Source organism: Penaeus japonicus, unplaced genomic scaffold, assembly GCF_977035675.1.
Source record: "Penaeus japonicus unplaced genomic scaffold, GWHDUDI00000001_assembly GWHDUDI00000019, whole genome shotgun sequence".
NCBI lineage: Eukaryota > Metazoa > Arthropoda > Malacostraca > Decapoda > Penaeidae > Penaeus > Penaeus japonicus.
The window spans coordinates 13,792,803-13,805,302 of record NW_028234421.1 but is presented as its reverse complement, the minus strand read 5'-3'; the positions used below and the strand labels follow the sequence as shown (position 1 = coordinate 13,805,302).

Genomic DNA, 12,500 nt, shown 5'->3' with positions numbered 1-12,500 from the left:
CAGGAATCAATACTTATCTTATACATCATACATATATATATACATTGATACATAGTTTAGCTTTATGTTTCTTCACGTTTTTTTTATTCTTTAAAGATGGGTATTTCATCCAATAACAAACGGCTTTTGGTATAAGTCTGATGCTTATGTTTTGAATTCTCCAAAACCCGCTTATGACCTTCCGCACGAAGTCTAAGCTAGGGTAATTGTAGTCCGCATGGTAACTAAGAGCAGATCCGGTGAAGATGGCTGTCTGTCTGTCTGTTGACCTCACGACGAACTTTCACTACTATTAACGTTAGGCCTACTCTGCGTGGCAATAAAACCAGTCTCCTTGTTCCAAAGGTCCTGGATATCAGCAGGGGTTTCAGCCTCTATGTAAATGGCTTCCCAGACAACTCTCTTTCGTGAGAGGCTGTTTTAAATCCCCCCTCCCCCCCCCCCCCCCCCGCCCCCCACGTAATTACACACCTCACCTTAACGACAGGCCGAGGAAATGGGTGTGGTCAGGGACTTGTCCTTAGAGTTTCAAGGTTACAAGGGTAATTGTTTTGTGAAAGTGCGCTCCGGGGCATCTGCTTCTTTGTTTATGTTTACGGTAACCCGGGGGGAGGGGGGGGGGGGTTAGGGGGTTGGGGGTGAGTAAGTGTGAAGCTGTGAAGAGGTTTTTATTACGATGCTCTAATTCTCTCTCTTTCTTCACTGAATATATAAAGATTACTATTCATGAAATAAAGACAACGCCGACTGAAATAAGATACATAAAAGAATAGAGCAACCAGTTACCTCCATCGTGAACTCTGACCTCGTTTCGCCGTATCAGTTGCGTCCCTTGACCAGCAGCGTGTCAGTGGACGCAGCTCTGTGACCTGGCCTGCGGCAACGGAGGTTGGCGAGCTAGGTGTGTGGGGGGATTATTTGTAATGCTGGGTCATTTCGCGTCAGATTCAAATTTGATTTGATGGTTGATGAAAGATAAATGGACACACAGATTGGCACCTGCGACCATGCATGCACGTGTTCAATTATACAGCTTCATATGCATAGAGATAGAAAAATATGGAGAGAGGACACACACACACATACACAAGTGTGTGTGTGTGTGTGTGTGTGTGTGTGTGTGTGTGTGTGTGTGTGTGTGTGTGTGTGTGTGTGTGTGTGTGTGTGTGTGTGTGCATAAAGAAACAGACAGACAGAGACAGAGACACAGTGACGAACAGACAGCGTTAAAAAAGAAAAACAAATATCATAACAGCTTCCTATTGAAAGAGATTTATCCCGCCACAAACCAACATCCGCAAAACAAGTGAAAAACGAATTCAAAATGCAGGTTAACATTAGCACTCTGCCACACCAAAAGCTTTGCGAGAGAATCATCAAAAGGATTTACAAGAAACAGTGATATACTAACACTTTTCTCCCGAATATATGACCATATCAAAGATGATTATTAAACCAAGCCATTGTCTAAAGATTTTTTTTTAAATGTAAATAAGGTAATGAGTGTAAATGACTGTAAATAAGTGTTGTTCAATATATTTATGTCTATTCTCTTCTCCTTTCAGGCGCTATGTCGTTAAAGCGGTTATGGCTTGGCAGTCTAATGGGTAAGTAGACCTTAAGGAACTTTGGTTTCGATCTTTTTGTATCTATTTGTTTCAGCTATTGATTGAATGATGCGAATTGATATCGCTATGGAATTGCAACAAAGATGAGAACTGTTATTGTTATTGTTATTGCTGTAATTGTTATTATCTTATTATCGTTATCGTCATTCTTATCATCATTATCATTGTTGTAAACATTGCCATCATTGCTATAATTATTGTCGTTATCGTTATCTTTATTGATATTATCATTGTCAAGAATATCATTATCCTTACCATTATTATAATTATTATTATTATCATTATTATTATTATTATTATTATTATCATTATTATTACTATTATCATTACATTATTATTATTATAATTATCATCATCATCATCATCATCATCATCATAATCATTATCGTTATTACTATCATTATGATTATTAACATCACTATTACTATCATTATTGATATCGTTATTATTATCATCATCATTCTTATAAAAGTTGGGTCTGAAATCCGTCTCTCGTTTTAGTGGAAGGAGGGGTGGGTGGGGTGGGGGCCTGAAGGGGGGGGGACGCATGTACCTGTCCCTAATGTAAATGAGATTTTCTCCATGTTATTACTCCCTGCTCGGTATCCATAGTTTCTCCCCTTTTTCCGCGTCCTCTCTTGCCTCTTCTCTCCCCTCTCTCTCTTTTTTTTTTTTTTTTGTCTGCTCTTTCCTTCTCCCCTCTCACTTCCCCTTTCCTCTTTCCCCTTTCCCTTCACCCGTTTTTTTTCTATTAATTCTTTTTGGCTTCCTGTTCCATCTCTCCTTTTTCCTTTGGTCTTTCCTTCCTTCCTCCCTCTCGCTTTCTCTCTTTATTTCTCCCTTGCTTCTTCCCCTCCCTTTCTTCCTTTCCCCTCTCTCTCTTCCTCTCTTTTTCTCCTCTCTTTCCCTCCCCCTTCGCTCTTTCCCCTAGCTCCCACCTCCCTTTCCTCCTATCTATCCCTCCCTCCCTCCTCTCCTTTCCTCCCTCCCTTTCTCTCCCCTCTCCCTTCCCCCTCTCCCTTCCACTTCGCCCCCTTCCCCTCCCCTTTCTCTTTTCCTTCACCCGTATCCCTTCCCCTCACCCCCATACCCTTCTCTCCCCTCCCCCCATACCCCTCTCTCCCCTCCCCCCTCTTCACCCTCGTCCCCTGCAGCATGTCTTTATATTTGTTTTGCTGATTAAACTGCACGTGTAAACATGGGGCTGTTGGGAGAAAGATGGCGCTGGAGAAATGTTTTTAGAGATATTTTTCCTTCCCTCTTTCTCGTCAAGACAGAAGAAGAATGAGAAGGAGAAAGAGAATGGGTGCACACACACACACACACACACACACACACACACACACACACACACACACACACACACACACACACACACACACACACACACACACACACACACAGAGAGAGAGAGAGAGAAACATACACACAGAAACACACACACACACACACACACACACACACACACACACACACACATACAACGATAGATAAAAAGGTAGTGAATGTATGAATATTGGATTGGACGGATAGACTGATGTAGATAGATAGACGGACAGATAGATAATTAGATGAATAGGTAAACAGCTGCGTAAATATTCATACATACAGATAGATAGATCAATAGAGAGAGAGAACACGTGGAAGAGAGAGAGGGTAAGAGAGAGAGAGAGAGAGAGAGAGAGAGAGAGAGAGAGAGAGAGAGAGAGAGAGAGAGAGAGAGAGAGAGAGAGAGAGAGAGAATGAATGAGAGTAAGAGAGAGAGAAAGAGAAAGAAAATGGGAAAAATACCAGAGGGCCAGAAACCAGTTGGGCGTGGATATCTACAACTCACTCGGGTGTGGACAAGACTCACGCATCTCCAGGTGATAATTATCTCCCCTTCACTCGCCCTAATACAATCTCCCCCCTCCCTCTCCCCCCTCTCCCTTCTCCTATCCCCTTCCTCTCCCCCCCCCCCTCTTCCCGTCTCCTCCTCGCGAAAACAAGAAGTGATGAGCGCGGGCGTGGACGGATGGGAGTTGGGGGTGGGGGTGGTGGGAGAGATGGGCGGGTCGTGCGTTCACTGTCACGAAATACTCTCGGTGACGTCGAGAATTCGTGCGTTCGTCATCAAATACACTTCTGGTTGAGATGTGAAATGGAGCGATTTCCTTACGTTAATTAAGGAATTTTCGTGCGTTAAGACGTGTTTCTCCTGTTTATGAATGTGTAAATGTTAAGTCATTTTCGTTATCTTGGCTTCAGTCTTGCTCACTTCGGTTGCAAAATGAGACGTGTGCAATAGAGCAAATGTTAGATGTTGCTTCATACCCGGGAACATTAATTAAGAAAGAAAGCAATGACCAAGAGAGAAAAAAAGAGGGAGAGAGAGCGAGAGAGAGAGACCATCCGAAAACACTCCTTAACCCCTCTCTCCACCTCCCCCACTCCCCTACCCCTCCCTCCCTCCCCTGCCTTGCGTATGGTCGAGGGGTCTGACCAGCTGTGAGTGCCAGAGCCAGTGCCATTCGAAAGGTCAAGGTGCCTAGACTGTAACACTTAGCCGGGAGACAACCAGATCTCTTTTGCCTTTCGGAAAACTCCCCGTTTTTCCCTTTTTTCTTTCCTTTTTTCGTATATTTTCTCGTATTTTTCTTTTCCTTTTTTATGTTATTTCATGTCAGCCCCTTTACTTTCTACCTATCTCTCTTTCTTTTTATTATTCCATTCTAATCCCTTCCTCTTCTCTCTCTCTCTCTGTCTCTTTCTTTCTCTCTCTCTCTCTCTCTCTCTCTCTCTCTCTCTCTCTCTCTCTCTCTCTCTCTCTCTCTCTCTCTCTCTCTCTCTCTCTCTCTCTCTCTCTCTCTCTCTCTCTTTCTCTCATTCTATCATTCTCTCTCTCTCTCTCTCTCTCTCTCTCTCTCCTTCCCTCTCTCTCTCTCTCTCTCTCTCTCTCTCTCTCTCTCTCTCTCTCTCTCTCTCTCTCTCTCTCTCTCTCTCTCTCTCTCTCTCTCTAATGCCGCTCCTTCTTGTCCGATTAACTTTGCAACTCGTCCTGCCGAGCAAGGTGTGACTGCAATGTATTGAATAAGAGTTGTCGTCCTGCAGAGTCCGACTTTTACATGTATGTTCGCGGTTATCATTATTTTCGATTCAATAGATGTACTTTTTTTTCTTCTTCTTTTTCTTCTTCTGCTTCTTTTCATTCGTGTGAACCAGTTTCCTTTCCTTTAGGTCAGGGATGTTCAGGTTTTGTGGCATGCGAGGGGCTGACATAGTCTCTCTCATGCACACACACACACACACACACACACACACACACACACACACACACACACACACACACACACACACATACACACACACACACACACACATATATACATATATACAAATGTGTGTGTGTGTGGGGGGGGGGTGAATAAAGATATTGGTCTAGAGATATACAGTACATCCATCCTCAGGCGTCTGTCAGTCTGTCCCACTTCCTTTCGCTTCAGTCCTATGCCTCCACCATACCTCCGCCTCCCTGACCCTCAGACGATTAAGTAACCCGAGGGAACGTAAGTATGGCGAGACGCGCAGGTGAAAGGCCGATTGTGGGTGTGATTGAGTGGATGTGCCTGTGTTTGTTTACGAGGGAACGGGGGTGGGGGTTGAAAGGTAGGGGAAGAAAGGGGGGAGGAGGAGGAAGGAGAAGAGGAAGAGGAGGATAAAGAGGAGAGGAGAAAGGGTGAGGGGGAGGAAGAGGAGAAGGAAGAGGAAGAGGAGGCTAAAGAAGATGAGGAGGCTAAGGAGGAGGAGGAGAAGGAAGTGGAGGGGATGGAAAAGAAAACGAAGAGTTCGAAGAACAACAACAACAAAAAAAATAAAGGAGGATGAGGCAATAGGATTGAGTATAGGAAGAGTGAGAGGAAGGGAGGAGGAATGAGGGAAGATATGAGGGTGACGGGCTGGCAACTCCCCTTTACTTGTCCTTGACTTATCTTGAGCAGGGAAAGTGCGAGTGGTTATAGGCAGTGACCGGTCGGGGGCTGAGCGCTGGCCGGTTGTGTGTGTGGGTCTGTGTATGATGGATTACGGTCGCGATGGGGGGGGGGGGGGGGTTGTCATTGCTCATTGGCCGTCGTAGCTTTTATGACGTCAACTTGTTAGGAGTTGATAGCTGATAGATATAGATGATGGATCTTTTTCGTTGTTGTTGTTGTTAACGAGGATAAGAATTTTAAGCTAGTTTTGCTATTTTTGTACAACGAATGTGATCGAATACATTGTTTGAAAACGATATGTACTTCATCTGATTGTCAATGATGTGCATATCTTTGTGAAGTTAGACTTCGTAGGATTACATAGTATCACTATGAATTGCTTCTGATTTATTGCATTCAAATACCCGAAATAAACCGTATATTACTTCTATCGGTGCAGGGTAATCATAACTATCACTTAAACCCTCTTTAAAGGAACCATGTAGATGCAGTTAACCTTGATTTCCCATGTTCTACAGCACCACTGACCTCCACAGTATAATCTACTATTTCTTGTCGCCTAGAATTTCGACATCTAAAATGGCCTAGAATGAGCATAGATATGTGTCGTGCCGTATAAGGGCGGTTTCCAACTAGGCTAGTAACCTGGGTGACTGAACCGGCCTGTAGTGCACCTTAGGACGAGCGGGGAAGGGGCAGAGGGGGTAGAGGGGGCAGGTGAATGGTACACTTTTCTCAAGGTGACTCTTGTGTGTGTGTGTGTTTGATATAGATAGATAGGTAGATAGAGATAGAGATAGTGACAGATAGATAGATAGATAGATAGAGAGAGAGAGAGAGAGAGAGAGAGAGAGAGAGAGAGAGAGAGAGGAGAGAGAGGGAAAGTTTATGCCAGTTTGTGTGTGTGATAGTATGTGAGTGAGTTTGTGTGTATGTGTTTGTGTGTGTGTGTGTGTGTGTGTGTGTGTGTGTGTGTGTGTGTGTGTGTGTGTGTGTGTGTGTGTGTGTGTGTGTGTGTGTGTGTGTGTGTGTGTGTGTGTAGAGAGAGAGAACACGCATCGATTCATCTAAGCGAACTCAAGGAGACCAACATTCACCCGAGACACGAGACTGACCGAGCACGTTGAGGGGCGCTGGTTGGGTGGGGTGGGGGTGGGGGCTTGAGATACAGGTTGTACTTTGGTCATAAGGTCCAAGTAAAAAGCTTGTGTTTTAACTACTGGGTGATTTGCAGCTGATCATCATGCTAATGTAGTCAATTTTGTTTATTCCAATTCTCATGATATACCTTTTACCATGTAGGGTGATGAAAAAATCGTATTTTGCCAACACTCCATTCATTAACTGCACGAACGCACAAACACGTACCGGCTCACACGCACACACGGTTCTCTCCGTTAGGATCCACAAGTCAAGGAAATGCAGGGGCGCCACGAAGAAGGTATCCATGACCATTGCATTCTCATTTAACCTTTAAAATTTGAATGCGGGAAAAAATGTAAAGTAGATGTTTCGGAGAAATGCTCTTCACGTTCGCCCGAGGTGACGTCGAAAAACTCCGATGAAAAAAATAACACGATTATTCTCATGCCTTCAATTTTATTATCATTATTCACCAATCTCTTCAGCAAGGGAGAGGCAAAAAAAGGAATAAATCAACGTCTTTGATGACGTAATCATATTTCAGATGTGTCTATCTCGGGGTCGAGACGAAATCCCAAGCGCAAGTTGACCTTCCTTTTTTTTTAGAGGGTGATTTTTAAACGTAAGTCTCTTCACTTGTATATTTATCTGTAAAATGCCTTTCTCTTTTTATGTTGGTTGTTCCTTTCATCTTTATTGACGCAATAATTGATGCTATCTTCGCCTTGTATGACAACTGATCTTTGATTATTGCTTCATAAGGAACTACATAATGGTAAGCAAGAAAAGCGCCCAGTGTTTCGATCATAATACTGGTAGCCTTACAATTATGCCATAGTTCTAGCAAAACTTTGTTCGGTTTATTGTCTTCGCTTTTAAATGAAACTAAAAACCCGGCGTCAGTGCACTGAGGTTGAAAACGCGCTGCCTTTGTGTTGCGAGGCTGAGGCTTCAAAACACGTATTCGAATCCCTGTCCCGTAAAGGAAAAAAAAAAAAAAAAGATTGGCTATTAACGTGTCCTTTCAGTTTTGAGTGATAATGATAGTGTTTATGACGACGTTGATAAGGTTGTTATTGCGGCTGTAACTATTCTTCCCTGGGAGCGGTAGATAATAATGGTAATATATCAAAACTTTGGAAGGACAGAGGGAACAGGTTCCGAACAGGCTTCACCGAGTGTAAACAGAATTTTGCAAATAATGGCACCTTTACTCATCGTCGCTCGGTAATGATTATCTTTCCCGAAACCTGCATAAATTCTCGTAAAATGAAGAGTAATGATTTTTAAGAAGTATAAGGAGATTAGCAGATAATGCCACCCTCCCTATGAGGAGTTTTGCGTACGAGGAGAGATGGACATGAATTCACAACTTCTGAGACGCCGAGGACAAGAAGCAGCCGTCCCTTTGTCGACTTGCCTGCGGTCTTAATTGAGTGCGGTTTGGGAATATGGTCGGAAGTGTCAAGGCCAATGAGAATATCGTCTACGCCTTTGTCTATATGGTAATGAGTTACCGGTTGAGTAACCACGGCCCCTCCCCACCCCCTTTGTTGCTACCTCCCCTGCACAGTGCGTTCAGAATACCCTGCGCAAGAGTGAGAAGCGATGTGAACATTTAGGTATGTAGTATTGCAGATGTGTGATCTTTCTTTTACTTATGTGTTAGTGCTCTCTCTCTCTCTCTCTCTCTCTCTCTCTCTCTCTCTCTCTCTCTCTCTCTCTCTATATATATATATATATATATATATATATATATATATATATATATATATATATATATATATATATTGTGTGTGTGTGTGTATGTGTGTGTATCTTTCTCTCTCAACAAGACACAGTGCTTTACATGGCCATAGGGGAAGTACAGAAAAGGGTGTGTTACGAATAGTCTGTCAGGGGGGAGGTGTGTGTGGGGTTGGGGGGGGGGACTCAACGTTAGCCTGTTTTCCCGTTAATGGAGAAGGCTCAAGGACGTCGCCCTGTTAATATTCTCCGTTCACTTGTGTTGGCCAGTCTGATGTAGGCCTTATACACACACACCCTCTTTGCTTTTTCTTTTCTTTTTTTTCTTTTTTTTTTCGTTGTTGTTTTTTGTCTGTTTTCCTTTTCGTTGTTATTCTTTAGTTTGTTTTCTTTTTCGTTGTTGTTAATTAGTTTGTTTTCTTTTTCACTGTTGTTTGTTTTTCTTTGATCTTGTTTTTCATTATTTTTTTCTGTTCTGGTTTCAGACGTCATAAAAAAAATCTTCCTTCATCCATCTTTACATTTCCTTTTTTCTCTTTCAGTTCCTTTGTTTATATCCTTCCTCTCCTTCTCTTTCTATATCTATCTATCTATCTATTTCTCTCTCTCTCTCTCTTTATATATATATATATATATATATATATATATATATATATATATATATCCTTTTCTCTTCTTTGCTATACTTCCTTCCACCATTTTCCACACAATTCTAGAGCTGCAGACATCTTTTTTTTTATAGGATACAGAAAGAAACATAAAGGAAGCTTAGATCTGGAGGAAAGAAAAGAAGGATAAAGATAAAGTCTAAGAAAGGAGGCATGACCAGGGAAAGGAAGGGGGCGTGGCAAGCGTAAGGAGAGGCGTAGGGAGGGAGAGAGGCGTGGGAAAGGAAGGGGAAAGAGGCGTGGCAAGCGAAAGTAAAGGGGGTGTGGTTAGGGAGAGGAAGGGGTTGAGGGGGCGTGGCAAGAAGAAGCGAACTTAAACGTATGAGAAGGGTAAGGAAAAGGTCGTGGGAAAGGGAAGGGTAAGGGGCGTAGCAGACGAAAGAATATGCCTGGGAAGGGGAGGAAGGGGCGTGTCAGACCATAGGAAAAGCGACGGACGGACAAGGGCGTGGCATCCGAAAGGAAAGGCGAAGGAATGACTATGAAATGAACGTGGCAACGAAAAGAGAAAGGAAGGAAGGACAAAGGAAGGGGCGTGACAAAGGGAGGGCAGGGGCGTGGTGATCTCAAAGTGAAGTGCGTAGTAGAACATCTAAGAAGAATGAACGGGTTCCAATATGAATTTATTGTTTGTGTTGAGTTAATAAATATGGTAATAAGTTTATCCTTACGAGTTTACTTCTTGTTGTAAATATTTTTATTACCTGTTTTGCGATTCGTACAATAATGATGACGATAGTATTTTGATCATCATTGTCATCATTGTGTTGGCATATCAATAGCATATTCACATTTATTTTTTTCCTTTTCACAACCCATATTAATTTCATAATTATCAATACTACCAACACAGAGGCTGACTTGACACTATTACAGTTGCGTTACTTCTAAGCAAGTCTCTTTTAAGACCCCCCCCCCACACACACACACAAAACAAAAAGAAAGAAAGAAAAGAAAAAAAAAACCTCCAGATTTCATTATCTTTGGAATTTCCATTTTCCTTCGTCGCACCTCTCCCCCCCCCGCCCCCTCCCACTGGTCCATCTTATCCCGGGGTTCCTTGTGCATCCCTTTGTCCTTGGAGTTCCTTTGGGATTTTTACAATGTTCTCTCTCTCTCTCTCTCTCTCTCTCTCTCTCTCTCTCTCTCTCTCTCTCTCTCTCTCTCTCTGTAACAGCTCTTCACGTGAGACATCTCGCATGCGGTTTCTTGTTGTTGTGATCCATATGTTTTGACGCAGACTCGAACGCGGCGGATTTGTGTTTTATTTTCACTATTTATTTACTTATTTACTTATTTTTTTTTATGATAAGTACTTTATGCAGACGAGTGTCACTGGATTTGTGAATGTTTTGTTTTTTCTATCAGATTAACTATAAATCTATTCGTATAATTACATAGGTAGACAACAAATTTTACAAAGGAGGTAGTTGCCAGGGAGAATACATTCAGGTCCGGTGTATATTTTTAATAGTGTTGTTTTGCAAATACGAACGAGGGTGGCATTAAAGCAGGTTTTAAGCCTTAAAAATGTTTACACTTAAATATTTTGCCTTGATATGTAAATATTTTTTCCCTCTTTCTTTCTTATATTTATGATTATTCATTCCTCCTTTCATCCTTTCGCACGCTTCTTCTTCGTCGTCTTCTCTTTTCTTCTTCCCCTTGTCTATATCCTCTTTTGTTCAAGTTACGGTTCCAAGCGCCTGACACGACGTGCAAGGTCGTCTCCATTACGTGTCGTCTTGGGGAAAAAGCATCTTCTTCAGTCGCCTCCTCATAACATGCAAAACAACCCGCTCGCCGAACCATAAACGGCTATGCGTTAACGGCGGCGAAAATGATGAGACGACGACCAAACACTTATTCTTCGCTGGCAGTGAGTCTTCGGGGCGGATGAAAAAGTTGTACGTCTTTGTGAGGAGTAGCGAGAGAGAGAGAAAAAAAAAATCAAGGCCACACGCACACGTATATGTGGTCGTAAAAATGCGTACAAAGACGTTCACACATGCGTTAAGGAAGAGAGAAAAAAAGGAGAAAAAGATAATCGAGGTCATGTGGCTAGATTCCGGAATTCGTCTGAGAGTACAACCGCCCCTTTTTTTCAGCCTCTTCATGGAGAGTACGAAGTACACTTTTGTCCTTTGTCACGGATGGATATAATCATTTCCCGGTTCGATTCTTAGGATATATCCACCTCCTGCTTCATATCTGCATATTAAAAGGGGATGAATGAAAATGAATAATTACACAATGTAAGATATGTTATGAACTTTTCGACATAGTATCATAAGAATTACGTCTGCACACGTAATACCGATGGTAATGTAATACCAAAAAGTTAATTACATATCCTACACTCTTGAATTATTCATTCTCAATCATACCTCAATCACATCACAGAGAACTCTACCCACACACGAACCGTCCGTCCAGGAGAACACCTTTGTCTCTGTCGCTCCGTTTCGTAGCGTAACCGCCCGATCGCTTCCGACCTCGGAGCATGACCGCCTCCTTCCTTCCCCGCGAAAGACGTCGGCCAATCAAGCAGCGGAAGATGTGATTATCTGGGAATGAGAAGTGGCGGGAAGAGGAAGTGGCGCTAATCTCGCGTGGCACTTCCTTCTTCTTTTCCTTCCTCCCGCTTTGCAATTGTTTCATTTTTCTGTCTACTTCTTTCTTTCTTTCTTTCTTTCTTCTTTTCTTCCATGTGTCATCTACGTGTGATTAGCTTCTTCATCTTCGTCCTCTCCCTTTTCTCCTTCTGTTCGTATTACTATTGTTGATTCTTTGTTTGTTTTTCGACTTTTATTTTCGATTTTTTTTTACTTCTTTCCCTTCGTCTTTACACTCCCCTTTTTCTTTTCCCTAATCTACACCTTCCACCTTTCCAATCGCCTTTCCTCCCTCCCGCTAATCCTTGCCACCCTCTTCTCATTTTCCTAATCCTTCTCTCTTTGCATTTCCTCCCTTCCTTCTCCCTCTCTCCTCTTTCCTTCTTTATTCGCCTCTCTCTCCCTTCCATCTTTATCCTAGCATAGATCACCACCACACAATCCCCCACCCCCCACCCCTTACCCCCTCCCTCCCCTCCCTCCCTCCCCTTGCCAATCTCCACCTTCCTGGGATAGGATAACGTACCCTTCCCCGCCTACCTGTCAGGAAGGGCGACATTTACATTACCGTTATATCTACTGTTGGCCTTAATGACATGTGGGACTGCACCGCTAACCCCTTTCACTTTCTGGGGGCGGAATGTCTGCTGTTCCTTCCGTGAGGCTTTTGTTGCTCTTTGCAGGATAGTTGTTACTAGCATCTGATATTGAGAGCGGCTGTTTCTATGT

The 12,500-nt window shown here is 42.9% G+C and overlaps 1 protein-coding gene across 1 annotated transcript in view; it reads left to right on the top strand.

Annotated features, from left to right (window-relative positions):
* LOC122251196 (uncharacterized) overlaps positions 1 to 12,500 on the top strand; it is a 55,054-nt gene that overhangs the window by 13,266 nt on the left and 29,288 nt on the right. The window contains exon 2 of the mRNA XM_043012913.2: positions 1,566 to 1,607. Coding sequence (XP_042868847.1) covers positions 1,571 to 1,607 — 37 coding nt within the window. The 5' untranslated portion in view covers positions 1,566 to 1,570. The remainder of the gene's footprint in view (positions 1 to 1,565; positions 1,608 to 12,500) is intronic.